This window comes from Pteropus vampyrus, unplaced genomic scaffold (genome assembly GCF_000151845.1).
Source record: "Pteropus vampyrus isolate Shadow unplaced genomic scaffold, Pvam_2.0 Scaffold227, whole genome shotgun sequence".
Classification (NCBI taxonomy): domain Eukaryota; kingdom Metazoa; phylum Chordata; class Mammalia; order Chiroptera; family Pteropodidae; genus Pteropus; species Pteropus vampyrus.
Genome location: NW_011889008.1, coordinates 436,182 through 455,635, shown reverse-complemented (window position 1 = coordinate 455,635; position 19,454 = coordinate 436,182). Strand labels below are relative to the sequence as shown.

At 49.4% G+C, this 19,454-nt stretch overlaps 1 protein-coding gene, 1 long non-coding RNA gene and 1 other non-coding gene across 5 annotated transcripts in view; 2 read left to right on the top strand and 1 right to left on the bottom strand.

Annotated features, from left to right (window-relative positions):
- The first annotated feature begins 24 nt into the window (after positions 1–24).
- FOXK2 (forkhead box K2) overlaps positions 25–19,454 on the top strand; it is a 43,436-nt gene continuing 24,006 nt past the window's right edge. For 2 of the 3 annotated variants that reach the window (XR_002775948.1, XM_023519643.1), the window contains exon 1: positions 8,971–9,131. Coding sequence is in view for 2 of the 3 variants with exons in the window: in XM_023519643.1 (XP_023375411.1) it covers positions 8,986–9,131 (146 nt within the window). In the remaining variant the exon portion in view is untranslated. Of the gene's footprint in view, positions 245–8,970; positions 9,132–19,454 lie in introns of those variants that run through there. The other variant, XM_011373652.2, reaches the window with a different exon arrangement.
- On the top strand, positions 6,766–6,884 carry LOC111728770. Its single transcript, XR_002775950.1, has one exon. It is a non-coding gene; the product is annotated as a 5S ribosomal RNA (ribosomal RNA).
- LOC111728769 lies at positions 10,639–11,246 on the bottom strand. Its single transcript, XR_002775949.1, has 2 exons — positions 10,735–11,246; positions 10,639–10,688 (listed from the first exon to the last, which is right to left on the bottom strand). It is a non-coding gene; the product is annotated as an uncharacterized LOC111728769 (long non-coding RNA).

Genomic DNA, 19,454 nt, shown 5'->3' with positions numbered 1-19,454 from the left:
TTCCTTCTCGTTCTACACATTTTCAGTAGTGAATTATTCCACGAGTGTATTTGAAGCTGCAAGGACACTTTTCGCCCCTTCCTATTTTTGATAGCTGAGAAATTGCAAAATTCTTCAAATATAAGACGTTGTTAAGTCTTGGCCCAGAACCTTAAAATTTCGGAAAAACTGGGTACTCAGCGTAACTTTGTTTTCCGAGTCAGATGATTGTTTCGGAAGCATTAGGAAGCGCGGGGCGCATTAGGTAAGAGCTTTTCGGGCAGCTGTCAGTCCTGCTGTCGCCGGTCAGTGGAGGCCGTGGCGGGATGCGGTTACCGACTGTCCAGTAACGCGTCGCCCCGCCGCGCCTTGCCCATCATGGTGAGTGGAGCCTTGGCCCGCAGGCGGGTTTTTATCTGCTGTTAGGTGTTGGAGATGCTGCTCGGAGCTGCTGTTTTTCTCAGTTCCTTGGTTTTTGTTCGCGTGTGCTGTGCGGCTGCTTAGCCTGGAAAGCCGGTTCCTTAAACACTGATGAGAGTGTTTTAATCCGAAACGCAGCCTATGTGTGCTTATACTGTAGACGGCATAAAATCGACAGTAGGGGCCTTTTAATAGGATAATTTGTTGTTTGCAAATAACTTGACCTCACAACGAATGATATATTCTCCCTCTGAGGATTTTGAGGTTTTTAAATAAAATTCTCATAACCATTTACCTCACATCATTTGTGTTGCCATGCAAGTCGACTTTTTGGTGAATGAGTGGAATTTACACTTTTTGAAGGGTAGAGCGAGCCTTGCAGTAGAGGAGAGTGAGGAGGGCAGTGGGCGGAGGCTGGGCCTCGCGCCTCCCCCCAGCGTGCGCCCACGGAGGCCGCCATGCGCCCTGGACTTCTGAAGGGCCTGGGAACCTTCGCCTGTGCTGACAGAGGGGAGTGGTTGTTTTTTTTTTCCCCCCACAGAAGGACTCGTGGCATTTTCACATCATAAGGTAAGTGGATAACTAGTAGGACTTGGAAGCACCTCCCTTTTTGTAAGACATTATTTCCAAGTGTTTAGTGTAGGATGATGACAGACCGTAAAGGCAATTGGTACTAGCCAAATGTGGACAGATTGTTTTAAATTTCTTTGTAATTAAAATTCAGTTTTATGTCAAAAGTTCTGTTTAAGTTAAAAAGTCAAATTATATAAGTTTAAAAGCACAGGCAATGTAGAGCAATTATGCAGAGATTGAAATATTGCTTATTTCAGATTTGCCTATCGAATCGAAAATCACCGTAAGTAAATATGACAACCCATGCTTGCTGTTATTTGAACGACGATGATTTTATTTCAATTTCAACTTTAAAATGAATTTACATCTTGTAGTTAACATTAAAATTTTACATGCAGAGTGTTTGGAAGAGGACATAAGTAGTTTAGGCTTAAAGTGTGGTTCGTCATTTTTATAAATACTGAGTGACGTGCTGATTTGAGGAGAACAGAGGAAGATGAGGACTGTGATCCCATAGTCATGAGCATTTTGGGTAAATGGTTTGGGGAAGAGCTGCAGTTTCCACAGTGGTTAATGAGCCCCATGCCCAGCAGGAACCAGCATATGTGTGTGGGGTGCTGAACATGTATGAGAGTGCCAGGGCCTCTGGCTTTTTTAGAAAATAAGTGATTTCCACAAATCCTTGATTTTTGACCAAGTATGCAGGGCTTTGTGTACAGAAATGCTTTTTCCTTTCCAGGAGCATCTGACGTGGCTGGAGGTGCAGGCATTGTCAGGACGGGAGGGTCGGTCTGTGTGGTGGACGTGGGGGAGCCCTGGGCCACCTGGGCAGGACTTCTGCAAGTGGCAGGTTGAGGTGGCCTTGCAGGTGTGGCCGGGCTGGCAGCCTGGCGCTGGAGAAGGTGGAATTCAGGCGGAAGGGACTGTGGGGTGAGTTGAGGAGCACGAGGTGTGCCTGCACCTGGTTGAGAGCGTCCTTACTGGTCAGTGACAGAACGGAGAATGTGCCCTTTGAGCACAGGCTCCTCGTTTGTCTGAGGGTCTGGTCTCGAGTCTGAGCGAGCAGGAAGGGTTGTAGCGAGGTCTTTAGAGCAGGAATGTCTGGGTGTGTTGTTGTAACTCTTGTTACCATGGTAGCAAACTCAGTATAATTTATAAATAAAAATAAGTGACTCTTTGAAGAGTTGTTTATATTTTGAAATGTCGAGTGAATTTGCTAACAGTTTTGGTCAGTAAGATCCTACAGTATTAGCCAAACATAAACGGAACAAGTTAAATTTTTTGTTACTTCAAACATGCAACAGTAATTGCATTTGTTTAGAAAAGTGGCCATATTTCTGTGCTAAATTAACTGCCTGTCAGTGACACCTTTTTATGTGGCATGTTTTAACTTGCAGATTAAGTTTGGTAATGTCACACTTGAAAACTTTCTCAGAGCATCCTCCAAGGTGAGGACTGGAGAGGCCAGCAGACAGTGGCTTCTGGAGCTTTCCAGGTGGAGACTCTTAAGAGAAGAGCTGAAGGAACTCGAACTCACAGTGACTGTATCTTGCTCAGAAACGGGGTGGGACAGAGAGGAGCAGTAGCAGGAGGAAGGGGAGAGTAAGGTGGGACAGCCAAGAAAGGAGCAGCCTGCAGAATGGGCCAGTGACCTGCAGTGTCCTGTTGGAGGAGGAGGGGGGTGGCTGGTGCGAAGTCGGAGAGCGGGGCGAGCATGGCGGTGGGGAGAGCGCTCGTGGGGTCGGGCAGGTATTTTAAGGGGGGCGGAGGTGAGATTAGGGTTAGGAGGAGTGGAAACCGAAGTGGGTGGAGGAAGCGCTGAGACATGCTGCCCGGCCCGGTGGCCTGGAGAGGGGACGCAGACGAGGCGGGGGAGACAGAGTTTCCAGTAGGAGAAGGTGGAGTGGGGCGTCGTTTGAAGACCCAAGCGGAGCCGCTAGTGAGGCCTGGCGTGTTTTCCTTTTCTTTTTCTCCTTTTTTTTTTTTTTCCCATTCACTTAAAACACTTTTTTGGACGCATCCCTCCACCTCCCTCTTCCTTTTGGCAGCCATCTGCTTGCTCTCTGTGTCTGTGGCTAGTTTCCTTGTTCCAGGGCTGTAGGGTTGGCCGGAACACCTTCATTTTATGACCCAAGACTCCCAATGAGCTTGTAAGCAGAGCTGAGAGCCGGGGTCCAGGATGGCAGGGCTCCAGGACCCAGGAGTGGGCGACATGTCATGGCAGATGTGCGTGGCAGAGGTGCTGTGCACTTTGAAAAATGCTCAGTGTACAAATGAATTGCTTTAATGAACACTATGTATTTTTCTTTGAAAGCTACAGTATGCATTCATTTGGCAAATTGAGATACATTTTTATTACCACTGATACGTGGACATTGGGAACACAGTGCAGCTGTTTTAGCATAATCGTTACCAAGTTAAAAATAACTCTGGGAGCAGCATGCTTCTACTTTGCCTCCTGTTTAGTAGTTCTTCCGGTGGTAAAACTCAGCTTGTTCATGTTCGTGTTACTTAATGAGTAGTTGAAGGCAAGATTCAGACTTTAAATAATTTGAATGTCCAACATTTTGAGAAGCAAGTCTTCGTGACTGCACTCGTCACCTGCAGGGGTCAGTCGTGAGCCAGTCAACTGTGTCAGGCCGGAGGTGGCGAGGGAGGGCCCAAGTGGACAGACTGCGGCCGGATACCAGCCCTGCCACTTTGCTTGTCCGAGTTTTAGTTCTGTCATTTGTAACATGGGGATAACTGTGTGACGTCCCAGACACAGCGGCATGCCTGTGTCCCTGCTAGACATCAGGGGCTGCGTGTGTTTTGTCCATCACAGTGTCCCCAAGGGCTGCACTCCCCACCTTGCTCAGAATGCCACGTTCACACCTGTATGCAATAACTTGATTGGGGGCCTCCTGGAGTGGCAATTCCTTCCGCCAGAGAAGTTGGCCCTCCCCGCCAGGCCCTACAGGTAGACAGGCCATGGGATTTGTCGGTGTCGCCCAGCAGGCCAGGCCCGGAGAGGTCCATCTGGGGGTGTCCCTCCCTTCCGAAGGCTCTGTCGCGACGTCTCAGTTTCACAGACATTCTGGTCCAGGGGAAAGGAAGTGTCCCTGCCTTGGACGCCGTCAGCACAGGCTCTGATTTGAAGAGCGCTTGTTCACTGATGCTCAGTCGCAGAACTGGCCAGGTCACAGTATGCCAGTTTCCTTTTTTAAACTGCTTTTTTATTGAAGTGCAGTGAGCCGCATAAACTTTTGAAACTTGGGCCACGGTTTCTCTCTGGGAGGCAGAGAGAACCTGAAGCCAGGTTCTCCTGTAGGCCCCCAGGTGGGCACATGTGCTCGGAGCCCTAGGAGTCAGGGCCCCTTCTGCTGTCAGCTTGGGAGGGGGGACACGAGACGTTTCCTCCTCACCTTGTGCTGTAGCTCACCTCACTCAGCTCTCTCCCTTGCTGCTCCTCCTGGGGGGACCAGGTCCCATCTGTGTTTGAGTTCCCCTGGAGATGGCACAGAGCCACCGTCAATTGGTGTGTGTCCAGAATACATGTGTCCCTTGGCTGCTGATTTAGTACGTTACTGTGACGTGACCACTGTCATGTGCTGCTCGTCGCGTGACAGGATTCTAGTCCGACGTGGCTCCTCCATTTACGATCCTCCACTTACCAGCAGGTCCCCGCTAGATCCACAGTTGCAGAAGCACAGCATAGCTTTGTGCATAATCGGTGGAAATGTTCCAGAAGGTGAGGCTGGTGTAGTAACAGCAGATTTTTCATTGTGAAAGTGCAACAATCCTTGCTTCACTAAGGAGAAAGTGTTTTTTTGGAAAACGAAGGAAAGGGTTTCTAAAATAAGGAAGCTTTTAATGAAAGCAGTGATCGTTTTGGATAGCATTCTCATCTGTTTAACGTCTTAGTGCAGCTGCTGCTGTCTTATGTTTGGATTTTGGGGTGGTTTACAGTCTTAATGATACTACAGTAAGTCAGCTCCCACACTTCTGGTCCCAGTTGTTCATGAGGGTTTTGAATTTGCTAATGAAGTCCCAACACCAGTGCACGTTCGAGGCACACGTTGCCATTTCTGTGATTGGAAGCGGTGTGAGTGCCGTGACACAGTGTTGTGTCGTCCCGGCAAGGGGCCGTGGGCAGGTTCAGAAAGCCACCGTTCCCAGCGCGCGGCAGCTTCTCGAGTGTGCGTTTGGTGTCGGGCGTCAGCCTCTGCGATGGTAGCAGGACAGGAGCCCCGCTGAGAATCCGCGGGGAGCTTAGACATTTGGCTTTTGCAGAAACCTGTGCGTCACCCCCAGTGAGACGTATCAGAACAGCAAGCCCTCAGGTGCCGTCGGTCGTGGCGTGGGTGAGATGCCGTCGCAGCATAGCTGCTTTATGTCACTTACCCTGCGGTACCACTGGGTTCGCTTGAAGTTCCAGAACTTATGGACGACGTTAAGCGAGGCCTTCCGTAGAACAGTGGTTGTCACCAGGGTGCCGTCTCCCTCCCTGCGGTGACATCTAGGCATACCTGAGGACGTGTTGGGTCGACACAACAGGGCGGGGGTGCTCCTGACACCTAGTGGGCTGGGACAGGGATGCTGCCAAGAACCCTACGGTGCACAGGACAGCCCCCCACGACAGTGAGAGATCCAGCCCCAAAAGGCAGTGGCGAGGCCCCCGGGGAGCACAGCAGTCTAGCGGTCGATAACAGCCCCAGTGGGTGGTCCCTGATTACAGCGTTAAGTGACCAAAGCGTTTGCTTCAAAGCCAGCGCCAGGCGCCTTTCTAACACGGAGCCCGAAGTGGACAGGCCTGGTGTACAGTCACTCCCTCTGCCGCTTCGAAAGGCCCTGAGCACAGCCATGGACCTTCCCCAGCCGTGAGGAGACGGGCCTGAGCGCGTCAAGGAGCAGCCTTGTGTGGCCTGTGTGCGCCCAGGCAGCTCCAGTGGCTTTCATGAGCTTGAGTCAGTGTCTCGGAAAACATTTATGGTCGATGGGAAAAAAGAGTAGTTCTGGTGGCATTGTTCGTTTTTGCGGTCTTAGTTTTCCTGGAAAGTGGACCGATGGTGTCAGGGAGTGTGACATTGGTGTCCCCACAACCACACGGTTGAAAACTGCTGCCAGCTGCTGTTTTATCACAGTGTTTGTCACTGAAACAGTCATGTACCCCAAGGCGTTCCGGTCATTGACAGACCGCAGACGGCACACATGGCAGTGGTCCTGCAAAGTTGTGACAGCTGAAAACGTCCTGTCTCCTAGTGACGCGTAGCCGCCATGGCATCGTAGCACAATGCGTGCCTTTCGTGTCGGTAGGGGCGCTGCCCGTCAAGCGAGACACGGCCCCTTCGGCCATGTGGGGCAGGGTGTGGCGATGAGAACGAGCCACCGCGTCTCCGGTTTGCGCACCAGCTGTGCCAGGCTTACTGCTTTCCCAGAGCCCGCTCTTCCCACCACAGAGGACTGCGGGACGCGGCGGGGCGCGTCACACTGGCTCTGCGGCGCCTGTCTGCTGCCTCTCCTGAGGGCATCGCTTTCTCTTGTGTTTGATTTCACTTGGTGTTCTTTTGTTTATTATGGCCCCTGAATGTACCAAATCCACTGCTAATGTTGCCAATAAGAGGCCACGTCGAGTGATTGACCTGGAAATGAAATTAAAAGAGATCAAGGACCACGAAGGTTGAACATCAGTGATGGTCTTTGCTTGCCAGTCGGGCATGTCCCATTCCACTATAGCAAGATCTTGAACAAGGACAAGTGATGGAAGCTGTTAAAGGAAACCTGTCAATGAAGCTGTTGCTTCATCGAAGACGAGACTGTGGCCACCCCACCCTGAACGCGCCCGATCCCGTCTGATCTCGGAGGCTAAGCAGGGTCGGGCCTGGTTAGTACTTGGATGGGAGACCACCTAGGAAGACCAGGTGCTGTAGGCATAAAAAATTAAAAAAAAAATAAAGGATTATAAACTGACAAGGTCCTTGCAATCTGTGAGGTCAACCAAAGGTTGCCTCACCAAATAAGTAAGTACATAAGTAAAGAAATAAATATTGTCAAAAAAAATCAAGAAGGGCCCGTTTCAGACGTGGAGACTCTTGCAAGGGCCTAGATTGCAGACCAGACACGGCACCACGACGAAAGCAAAAAGTTTGGCTGCGATGCTGAAAGAAAAGCCTGGACCTGACTACGGTTTAGAATTTACTGCCAGCTCCGAGCGGTTTAAACAATTCGAGAACCGTTATTCATTACGTGATGTGAAAGTGAGTGGCCAGTCTGAGTGCTGAGGTGAAGGCAGCTGAAGAATATTTAGAAACTCTAGATCAGCTTATCGTGGAGGGAAATGACTCGCCAGAGAAAATATTCAGTACGGGAGAAACCTCCCTGTTCTGGAAACGGATGTCTGTAAGGACTTTCATCCGTAAGGAGGCCATGTCAGTGCCAGGTGTCAGGGCTTTTAAAGACAGGATAAGCATCTCGTTTGGGGGCAGTGCTGCAGGCTACAGATTAAACTCTGTGATCTGGCACAGCGAGAAGCCCAGGGCCTTCAAGCATGTCAGTAAGCACACACTGCCAGTGAACTACTGGAGCAGTCAGAAGTCATGGGTGACCCAGCTCCTCTTCCAAGAAGCCCTCCTGAGCTGCTATGTCAGCAAAATGGAGAAGCGCTATTTGGGGAATAAGATATTTTTCAAGATTTTGCTGAGTGTTGGTAATGCTCCCGGGACATCCTCTTTTTACTGGTGCGCTTCATCCCGATATCAGACTGGTGTTTCTCCCTCCACACACCCCCTCTAAGGTCCAGCCGGTGGATCAAGGAGTCATAGCAGCTCCTAAGGCCTACGACCTGCAGAGGACCTTGGCCCTGGCCATTGCTGCAGCGGAGGAGGACGCTGAGGAGACACGGACGCAACTCTGGAAGGATCACGACATCTGCGACCGCATTAGGGACTGCGCTGGTGGCGATGCCACCAAGGAATGTACCAGTGGCTTCTGAAGGAAGAAACTCAAGAGGTTCATCCATGACTTCACGGAATTTGCCAAGGTTGAGGAGGCTGCAGAAATCACTACGACTGTGGTTGCGATGGCAAATGATGTCACCTGGGTGTGGACGAGGAGGACATTACAGGGCTCCTGACGGGGCTCCCAAGGGACTGACCGACGAGGAGCTGTTGGAACGGGCGCAGGAGCGCGCAGCTAAGAGGCGAGGGAGGCGGAGACTGCGGGAGGAGAAGAAGCCCCAAGAAAAAGCACAGGGAAGGGCTCAGCAGAAGCTCTGCAGGCCTCAGCAAGCTCCTCTGAAAGTTCGAACACGTGGACCCCAACACCGACAGTTTTCACTAATAGAAATATTCACGGTGCATTATCTGTCTGCTCACAAGCGTGTCTGTGATGAAAGAAATGAACCGAACAAACCACCATGGGGGTGTTTCTAGGAAGAGCGACACCTCCTCAAGAAGAGCCTCAGGCAGGTCCTTTGGGACGTGTTGCAGAAGAAGGCGGCACTGTCATCACAGGAGATGACAGCCCCATGGGTGTTCTGCCCCTGAGACCTTCCAGTGGGACAAGATCTGAAGGTGGGAGATGGTGATGTTGATGACCCGGCCCCATGCAGGCCCAGGCAACTGTGTGTTTGTGTCTTAGTTTTTAATAAAACAGTTTTAAAACTAAAAAGTAAATTTTAAAATAGAAAAAAGCTTGTAGAATCAGGATATTAAAAGAGAAAATATTTTTATGTAGGTGTACATAACATTTGTATTTCAAGCTAAGTAATTACGAGTCAAAAAGTTTAGAAAAATTTAAAAGTTTAGAAAGTAAAAACGTTGTAATAAGCTAACGTTACTTTATTATTGAAAGTGTGCAGTGTATTTAAAGTCTAAAGTCGGGCACAAACGTGTCCTAGGCTGTCACGTTCAGTCACCCTCAACTCACTGAGCCACCCAGAGCAGCTTCCAGTCCTGCAGGTTCCATTCCTGGTAAGTGCCCTATGCAGGAGTACTATTTCTTCTCTTTTATACTGTATTTTTACTGTACTTTTCTATGTTTAGATACACAAGTACTTACCATTGTGCTACAGTTGCTTACTGCACTCAGTACTGTAACGTGCCGTACAGGCTGGCAGCTCAGGAGCAGTGGGCTGGACCGTACAGCCCGGGCGTGTGGTCGGCTGCACCGTTTAGATTTGCGTAAGTCACTGTGATGGTCCTATAGCGACGAAATCGCTTAACTGAATTTCTCAGAACCTGTGCCTGTAGTTATGTGACTCATGACTGTAATGAGCAGTACGAAACATCTTTTGACTCTTAAACAACTGGGATATGTAAAACCCTAAACAAGTAAATAGGAGACTTACTGTTGTGTTTCTCTGGTCTTTTTCAGACTATAATAGCATTTCGAGTGCACGGCTAATGTTTTAGAAATACATTCTGGCCACGTCTGAGCTGTCGGAGGGCGTTAGGGTTATGAGCATCAGGTTTGCCGCTGTTCGAGTTAGATGGAGAAGGATGTGGCTTAACCGTAAACTGTCCACTCTGATTCCTCCTTAAGTCTTCTGTCCCCGCTTTGCCCCGGCTCCTGGGTTTGCCCACATGTGTGGCTGAGTGCCGCTTACCTCATAACTGTGGTACCCAAGTGTTCGGTGGGCTGGGCTGGTTCCTCCTCCGGTCGTACACTTCCTGGGGCTGTGGGCTGTGACCGCATGGTGGCTTTGAGTGGTGCCAGTGCGTGAGTGGACTTGCATGCTGGTCGGCGAATTTGTTCGATGTAGGCTCCAGGTTCGGGTTTGGTAGATGCTGCACCAAAGGAAACCGTTATAAGTAAAAGTAAGCTCATCCTTTGATTCTACAGTTCGCCCCATTTTTTTTTGTTTATATTGATGGTAGACTGTCCTTTTGTTTTTGTATTCAAGTTAAATACGACTGGTAAATGGATGGAGCATGGACAAAGCCTGGGTACACGGAACAGAACTTCGTCTAGTTGAGTAGAAATGTTCTGGTGACGTGCTGGGAATAACAACATCCTGACAAAAACGGCTGTCGGGCTGCTGGTGACCGCTGCAGCTCTGTCGCAGGAGCGAGGCAGACTGCGCAGTGCCCTTTTCTCTCGCCTCGCTCTTGCCAGACAGGCTGGGTCTGGGGGTGCTCGTGTCTCCACCCATCTTGCTTCTCCCACAGTGCACAGACCCTGGCTCCTGCGGCCTCGTGCCTTGGGCTGGAGGCGGGGCCGGCTCCTGGTGGTCCTTCTGGCTGAAGATTATTGCAGAGGTCTGGGAGACTTCCCTCGGATCGCCCACCTGGAGCCTGTCCTCATCCCTAACAGGGTGGTCTGACTCTAACCTCTACTCCCACCCTGTCCTGATTTCACACCGATGACGCGCGGCTTGACAGCGTTGACTTCCCCTTCCTGTCTCCTCTTCCAGAGTGTTACCAAACTACTAGTTGAAAATGTCCCCCCCCCCGCCCGCCAGTAATACTCTATTTTCCATTGATCTCTTATTTTGTTTACTCTTAAAAGTTGTTTTTCAGGATGTACATTTTCTTGTTGATACAGACATTGGTTAGTTACAGTTCTGAAAAGTATCTGTTTTCTTTGTAACATTTGTGGGTTTCCAGGAACCAGGCATTCAGTGTTTAGGCTTTCTTTTTCTGTGTGTCTCTAATGAGAAGAGCTTTGCTTTTATAAATAATTTTTTAAAAATGATTTTAGCATTTTGGAAATGGCAATCAATTGGCCACTTTTACGTGCTAAATGAATGGCTTCTATACACATCCCATTGTTCATTAAAAGTACAGTCTTACTAGCCTTGGCTGTAGTTACTGGGGGAGCCTCAGGCCACTGGAACTGCATCGCGACTTGTCTGCCGATGACCTTGGGGCAGCCGATCAAGCTTTTTCTTGCCATTGCACTTCTGTAGTAGAGGTGGAGCTCGACAGAGGCTGGTTGAGTGTCTCTCAGCTCCAGGTGTCCGGTAGGCATGAGGTCAATCCTAGGTCCCCTCTCTGTTCTCTGGACTCCGGGGGCTTCACTGAAGAACCGCATCCCAGAGGTTGCTCATTGTTCTCCCCTGCGTGTGACTCTCCACAAACCTGTCCACGTGGGGACAGTCGACGATGGGCTGAGAGCGGGCACTGTGCTCACCGGGCTGCCTCGACCGAGGGCAGGCGAGGGCTCTCCCTTGTGACCGTGCTACTTAATCCCTTCACCTCAGGGTCCTCACCGAATCGACTTGATGGGGTGGTGCTTGTGTGGATTGCCTTTGCCTGACACAGGAGAGTTGCTGAATGTATGTTAATATTCTTTCTTTAAAGAAAAAAACTAAAATATTTTTGTCTCCAGTATTTTGATTGCGGAGTTTAATCCTTCTGCTTTCCAGGTAGTTGCTGGTGAGGACTTCTGCCGTTTCGCTATTTGTTTTCTGTTTGTCTTCCGGCTTTCCTGTCCCTCATTTCCTCCCCAGCTGCCGCCTTCTGTGTTCAGCTGAACGTGTGTGTGTGTGTGAACTGTTTTTGATTCTCTGCTCATTTGCTTTTGTGTGTATGTTTTAATATAGTTTCTTTGGTTGCTGTGGGGATTACATTTAACACCGTAAGTTTAAAACAATCTATTTTGAATTGGTATCCACTTTAAAAACACACAAAGCTCTGCTTTATACATCTTCCTCCTCCTTTCATGTTGTTGTCACAAGTTAACCTCCTTCTACACTGTGTCAAATAAATACATTTACATTTTCTCATGTATTTATCTTCGCTGGAGGTCTTTATGTCTTCGTGTGGCTTTGAGTGACTGTCGGTTGATCTTTCACTTCAATCTGAAAGACTCTTCACCCTCTCATAGGGCAGATCTAGTGTCTGGGTTGCCTCTGCTTTTGTTATTGAGGAATGTCGTAATCTCTTCCTCATTTTTGCAGGACAGTTTTGCCAGGTATAATTCTGGGTTGACATTTTTTTTTCTTTTAGCACTTTAAATGTCATTCCACTGTTTTTTGGCCTCTGTGCTTTCTGCTGAAAAAAATCAGCTGTTAACCTTATCGAGAGTTCTGTGTGATGAGTTACTTCTCTTCTGCGGCTTTCAAGGTTCTTTCTTTGTCTTTCACTGGTTTGGTTATAATGTTTCAGTGTGGTTCCCTTGAGTGCATCCTACTTGGAGTTTGTTGAGCTTCTTGGATTTGTAGGTTCATCAGATTGCGGGGATTTTCAGCCATTATTTTTTCAAATATCCTTTCTTCTCCTTTCCCTCTTCTTACTCTGGGACTCGTGTGACATGTATGTTAGTCTGCTTGATGTCCCAGGCGTCCTTCAGGCTTGCTCAGCTCCTCAGACTCGAGAATTTCAATCCTTATCTTTAAGTTTGCTCATTCTTTCTTCTGCCTGCTCAGATATTCTGTTGGACCCCTCTGGTAAACTTTTCATTTTAGATACTGTACTTTTTAGCCCCAGGATTTCTGTTTCATTCCTTCTTAGAATTTATTTCTCTTTATAGTCCTGTTTTGTTCATATGTCATTTTCCTGATTTCCTTTAGTTCTTTGTGTTTTCCTTTAGCTATTCGAGTATATTTAACACAGTTCCAAAGACTTTGTCTAGCAAGTCCTGTGTCTCACCTTCTTTAGAGATGGTTTTTGTTTATTTTGTTGCTTGGAGTCATACTTTCCTGGTGTGTGTGTGCGCGCGTGCTCGCGCCTTCATGTGATTTTGTTGTTTTTGAAAACTGGACGTTTGACTATTGTAATGTAATAGCTCTGGAAATTAGATTCTCCTCCTTCCCTAGGGTCTGCTGTTATTTGTTGAAGCTATAGGAGTCCTTTTGGCCTGGTGACTTTCCCAGACTCTTATTGCAAAGACTGTACTCCTGGACGATGTGATCCTTGAAGTCCTGTTTCAAAGTTCGTGTTCACTGGTGTTTTGACAGATTTCCTTGACCATCAGGAGCTCTCCCATCTCCCAGTCTTTGCAAACTGGCTCTGTGCCTGGGCCCTCCTTCGGCTCCTGAGCAGGCTGGCTCTGTGCCTGGGGATCAGCCCAAGGTGGAACCTAGGGTCTCCTCATGAATGAGCATGCATCTTGCCCTGGTTATACGTATGGCTTTCTGAATTTCCCAGGATGCCCTGTTACTTTTGAACGGCCTAATTCCCCAGAGAGACTCTCCCAGCTTTTGCCTTGGCAGTGCATTGTCCATTTGGACTGTCATCTTGTGCCACAGGCTGTGAAGGTTGTTAATTTCACGCTTTCCCAGCCTGAGTTCTGAGTTAGGCGGAGCAGAGGTGCCTGTGGCAGCCCCTCAGGTAGCCCCTGGCAGGCTAGAGCAGACACCTGTAGTGAGCTGTGAACAGGATCTGCTCTGCCCCCTCGACCCAGGGAAGCAGTCCCACCCTGGCAGCTGAGGTTGCTACCCCCGGAAGACCACGTGCGCCTTGAGACCAAGGCCAGCTGCTGCCCTGCCACAGTGGGTGGCCAGGCAGCAGAATCGGAACTTCCCTACCCGTCCGAGGTCCTCCTTTCCCAGTTCAGCACCTGGTTTTTACAGACTTCTCTGACTGCTTGTCAGAGTTTTCACAAAATGGTTCTGACAGTTTCTGCTTGTTTTCCAAGGTTTGTGTCAGAGATGAGGGGTGGGGGTGGGATGAGAGCTTAGAGCGTCCTGCTGGGCCACTTTGCAGATGTCATCCCTGATGATGACCAGTTCTCTTGAGTGAAAATCTAAATTCTTTTAATTCTAATCTTTCACTGAGTATGAAATAGCAGCATTCACGTTCTTGGATTTAGTGATGTGACAATGTTCGAATAAAATCAAATTTATCATCCCATTTTTAAAAAGTAAGCTAGCACATGAAAAAATTTCTCAATTGCCTTGAGTGCAAAATAACATAGGAAAGTCAGACTCTCATTCATTCTCAGTGAGTCTGTCCTGGTTATTCTCAATAATTTGTTAGGATCTATACTTCGAGTCAGGAAATATGAAATTCTTCAGTGGTCCTTTACTGAAGAGGTGATTTCATTTTCCTTAAAATCCCTCAGGGAAAAAGCCAAGACCATACTGGTGACTTTGTTAAATGTTTTCTAATACCTGCAGTCTTAGGACAGATGTTTGCTTTAACACCAAGTGAGAAATAGTTGTGCATTTGAGTTATTACAGGAGTTTGTAAATATTGCCATGTTTTTAAATATCACTGCTCACCAGCGGGGTGGGTGACGTTCTTCCCCATAGGTGGTGCTGGGACAGCAGCTGCTGTGTTGGGGCACACTGGCTGGCCCACCTCCCGCTCTCCTTTGCTCTGTGGATTCTGCTGAGTTGATCCTGTCTCTGCCTCAGGTGAGAGTCGAGGCTTGGGAGGTGTTAATCCAACGTTGCACAGCTTGGGAATGGCAGGGCCTCCATGCCAGTGTTTTGAACCACTGAGCTCTACTCAAGGCTGAGAAGAAGCCATTAATTGGAGGACGGGAAAATCTACAAGTCAAGCTAAAATAGGTTTTTTAATTGCACTAATGAATCTGTTTTGGCATTTAGATTATGTAAATTAATCTCTGCCTAGGGAAATGGTGTATAGCCATTGAAGTGTATTTTCATCCAAATAGAAGTTTCCATATTTAGCAGGAAAAGTTAAAGAACAGTGTGTGTGGTGTAATTCACTGGTTAGAAATGTAAGTGCACGTGTGTGGCATGCCTGACGCCTGTCTGCATTTAAAACACCACTAAGGTGGTAATCGTGGGCTGACGGTCATTTCCTTTTAAAAAAAAATTCCGTAATAGGTGTCTGTTTCTGTTCAATGAGAAAATGTTGACATCTAAAAGTTGACTGCTCTGATTTAGATTAACCTATTCTTTAGGCATATTATTGACATTTTGTAGCAATTGAAGCGCACTCCCGGCGGCTTCTAGACCCAGGGTGGCCGTTGGGGCTGTGAAGCAGCCTTTGTGTGTTACATGTAATAGGCTGAAGAGCTTTGATGACGCAGGTAGATGTTTCTTACTTTGCATTTTGCTTTTGACACAGAACATTTAATCTTGCAGTTTAAATGCTGCATCTGGTTCCTTGAATAGGGTGTGTCCACATATTGTGGCAGCTGTGCCCATCAATAGATAATGTCACTGCCTTTTAACTCTCAGGAATAAGAATTTTAAAATAATCTCCAGTTCTCAAAAATCTGAGGATTGCCCTTCTCCTCCGGAAGAGGAACGGGAAGCGACGTGGACTCGGTTGTTGGTGTGCCGCGTGGCTTCTGAGTGCCGAGCTGCTGTGTTCCGTCCAAGCCGGCCCTTCTCCAAGGACAGTGACAGGGACTCGATTCCTCAGTTCTCTGACGTTCTGATTAGCAAAGAAAATCGGATTCATCGCAAAGAAATTATTTAGTTAGCTAAGATTTTTATTGTAGTCACAGAGAAAGCTTTTCTCCCTCCTTTATTAAAAATGAAGGAGGGTTGCTTTTCCTAATTATGCTCTGTGCATTTATTGCCTATTAATGACAACCAAAATACTAATTATATTCTCCTCTGGACAGTAGCTTATGGGGTTTATTCTTTTTAAGAGAAGCCGTTTCTTTTCCCCTTAAACAAATTAGAACATTTTTGGAGAGATTCTTGGGGCAGGGCATCGCGCGTGGCCCCACAGGCAGGACGGGACACGCGGAGCCCCCCACCACCCGGGAGCCCACGGCGTTTCAGGGTCCGAGGAAAGTGGGCCAGTGTGTGCGCCCCTTGCCGTCGGGCACGCCGGAGCGCCTGTCGAGAGGTGCACGGATGTTCTAAGTGGGGTAATTAAAGGCTAGAAATAGCTCCTCGGTTCAGGTCGCGTTGGCCGCCCGCCGATTTCAGGTCAGGTTTCTGGAGCTGTTCGCTCTGTGGCAGTTGTGAGCGAGGGGCTGCGGACCCGTTCGGTGGCCCTCGCAGGCCAGCGTCGTGGTCAGAGAGAGGGGGCGCCGGCAGGTGGCCGCCTCAGGAACTCAGAGCAGCAGCTCCCCGTCCGCAGCCTCGGTGCCCGTCTGCGCCGGCCGCTCGCCTCTCCTCAGGCCCCTCTGAGTTCCAGAACTGCTCGTCTGTCCTGTCACCCCCCGAACATGTCTCACGGGCGCCCCTTTCCCTCCTCCCACGTGGCTCTCCATTCAGCGCCTCTCAGCTGCACTTCTGGAGCGCTCTCCTAGCTGGCCCGCGGTGTCATCTGCCCCCGGTTAAGGGACATGCATCGTCAGCACCCCAGAACCTCCCTGCGCCCTCCCAGCCGTGGAACCGCTATCCTGAGGTCTCAGCCTCAGGTGGTTCTGTTCACTTTGGACCCCGTGTACGTGGCTCCCACAAACTTCAGGGGGTGGTGCCGGCTACTCCGAACACAGTGTTTGGGAAATTAGCCCAGTTTTGTTCTTAGCTGTGGATCATTCGTTCTCCTTGCTGTAAAGTGCTGTGTTCAGTGCTGTGGACGCACAACCATTTGATATTCCGTAGGGACATTTGGGTCGTTTTATTTTGGGCGTTTAGAATGGATAATACTCGGAGTGTTTCACAGCCATTTTTGAAGTGGGAAGACTTTTCCCATTGAAAGCTCTGTCGAGATGGCCGTGGCGGTGTTGGGTGTGCTCTGTGGCTCCCGGGACGGGCACGCGTCTGCCTTCGGGGGTGCGGCCCCTTCGGACGCTCTGTACAGTCGACACCCGTCGACGCTGGCGGTTCCGCTCTTCCGTTCAGGGTTCCTCGTGGGGGTGTGTGTAGTGGCAATGGCTTGCGGTTTTAATTTGCATTTCTCTGATGACCAGTGAGGCTGAGGATCTTTCCGTGTCCCTGCTGGCCACGCGACATTGTGTTTTGAGACGTTCCTGCTGCTTGGGCAGGTGACCCGTCAGCGAGCCGCTCACTTGGTAAGTGGGACTCTGCGTGCACGGTGCTCGTCTTCGCGGCAGAAGGCAGGCCTTCGCGCTTCCTTCTGGGGGTGCTTTGTTTCCCTGCTCGGTGAGTGGAAATTAGTATTTTTATAAAGCGCCCTGAGAATGAAATGCCTTACCCCAGTGTCAGACACGTGTGGAAAGTCACCTTTTGGTGAGGGGCTCAGTACGGTGACCACTTACTGCATCTTAGTAGCGACAGAAAGCCACGGCCGAGGTGAGGGGGCGGTGAGAGTGGTCAGAGGGTCCACGCTTCAGCTGTAAGTCGGGCAGGAATGGGGACCTTGCGTTCGGCGTGGTCACAACTCCAGAGAACAGTGCTGCGCTGTGCGTCTGTACGTTGCTGAGAGAGTAGATCTTACAAGTCCTCTCCACGCACACGCACAAAATCGAAACTGTGAGGTGATGGATGGTAACCAGTCTTATCGTAATAAACCATTTTGCGGTATCAAATTATTACATCGTGCACCTTAAATTTACACCACGTTCTGTCCCAGTTATATTTCAGTAAAACTGGGAAAAAAGCCCCCACAGTCCTAGACATTATATTCTTTGTGTTTGGAACCTCACAAGTAAAACAGAAGTACATTTTCTCCAAAGTGTCTGTGTGCACCCCAGAAAGAGATCTACGTGAGCTTTTAGAGTTTAGGGAGAAAATACGCTTCTGGTTATTTTTCTCATCCCATTTGGTTGCTATTTTTGTGCTTTACCATATGTGGTAAAGTACTGTTTATACAGGTAAGTATATTGTTGCAAGACTTTTTCTTTTCAAGTAAACCTTTTTAGGGGATACTTTACATAGGATAAAACAAGGCTATTTATTTTTAAAGGGTACTTTTCAGAGAGTTTCCACAAATGAATGCATTTGTGTAACCAAAACCTTAACCTCCTAAACCTCCGTCCTGCCTCATCGCCCCATTGTAAAAGCCCCAGCCAGCCACTGGCGTGGTCTCCGTCACCGTGGACTGATTGTCTCTTTTCTAGGATCTCTTATGAGTTGAATCATGCTGTGTCTACTCTTCGGTCTGGCTTCTTGTTATTAACGTGTTTTTGAGATTCATCCATGTTGCTCGTTCGGGATGCTTGTGATCGTTGAGCAGTGTCTGAGGAATCTCTTGCTTGCACGTACCCCCAGCGGCTGATCCACACACCTGTTGCTGGGCGCCTAGGCGGTTTCCAGTACGAACCGTTACGAATCACGCGGCCGTGAACATTCGTGAATGAGAGTTTGTGTGGACAGTTGCTCCCCTTCCTCGTGCCTAAATGCCTGAGAGGTGGAGTGGCGGCATACTAAGAAGCTGACTTTTCCAAAGCAGCCGCACTGTTTCATGTCCTTGCCTGCGGTGCGGGGGAGTTCCTGTCGCTCGGTATCCTTGTCACACTTGGCTTTGCCGGTCTGGTGTGAGCTGTTCTGTGGGCCTGTACTGGGTGCCGAACAGCAGTGAGCATCTTCTCACGTGATCGTTAGCCATTCCCACATCTTCCTTCCTGAGGGCCTGTTTGACCATTTTTAGTGAGTGGTTTGTGTTATTATTGAATTTTAAGAGTTCTTTGTGTATCCTGAATACAAGTCGTTTGTGAGCTTTCTGTGCTGTGAATATTTCTCCCATTCTGTTCCTTACCTTTCCATTTCTTGGTGTATTATTCATATGTTGTAAATATTTGTACATCGACCTCTGCTTAGTTTTCCGGCAGGAGGGGTACAGTGGAGCTGTTCGGAGGCCGCTGCTCGCCAGCGGTAGCGGGGGGCACCGAGCACCACCGCCCGGCTTCTCTCGGCACTTGAGGCAGGCAAGGTGTCCGTCTTGGGAGGCTGCTTCGCTTTCCCGCACTGCTGTTCGGGCAGTGTGGGGGCAGAGTAACCTTAAGAGCAGTGCCCCTCGGGGCAGAGGCTTCTCGTGGAGCGCCCGCCGCATGCTCAGCCCACTGCCTGCCGTCCCATCCCGCTGGTGAGACGCCGGCGGGGTTATTCCTCTCGCCCAGGGGACGTCTCTGTCGTCTAGAACAGGTCCCGAGTGACTGAGCGATAGAGTAGAGCTTGTCTGCGTTTTACAGGTCTTCTGGAAGCACAAGGTGCCACAGCCGGCTGCACTGATGCTCAGTGCCACCGTCGTCCTGGTCTGGCGTCGGGCCCAGGCTGGCGCTTGCTGAACTGGCCTCTGCCCGGAGAGCAGTGGCCACACACAGTGTTGGACAGGGCGGCTCTTTCCAGCACCTTTGTTAGTGGGATTTCAGCACGGCGGATGGGAGGTCCCCATCAGAAAAACAGACAGAATTCTTCTCCAAGCTAAAGGAAACCTCAGAAGCGCCGGGCAGCCACCGGTGAAGCTGCTCTCACGTGGGCTGCTGGAAAACCCAACACCGGCTTCCTAAATCGGGTCAGGAGTGTTTCTGGAATCCAGGCGTCCTGGCCCGTGGGTACAGAAGCATGTCTGCCTGTGCAGGTGCGCCGTCCCCTGACGTCCGGTGTCTTAGGGTCCAGGGCCAGCTCTGTAGTGCATGGGGTCCCGTACGATGTGGAAATGCGGGCTAAGAAAGCAGGAGAAAGCTTTCCATGTCTTTCGTGGCCTCTCTCAACCTGTCGTGGCGCTTTAGTTTGTCATTAGTACCGAGCTTTCTTCGGCAGAGGAAAGTGCAGACCTCCC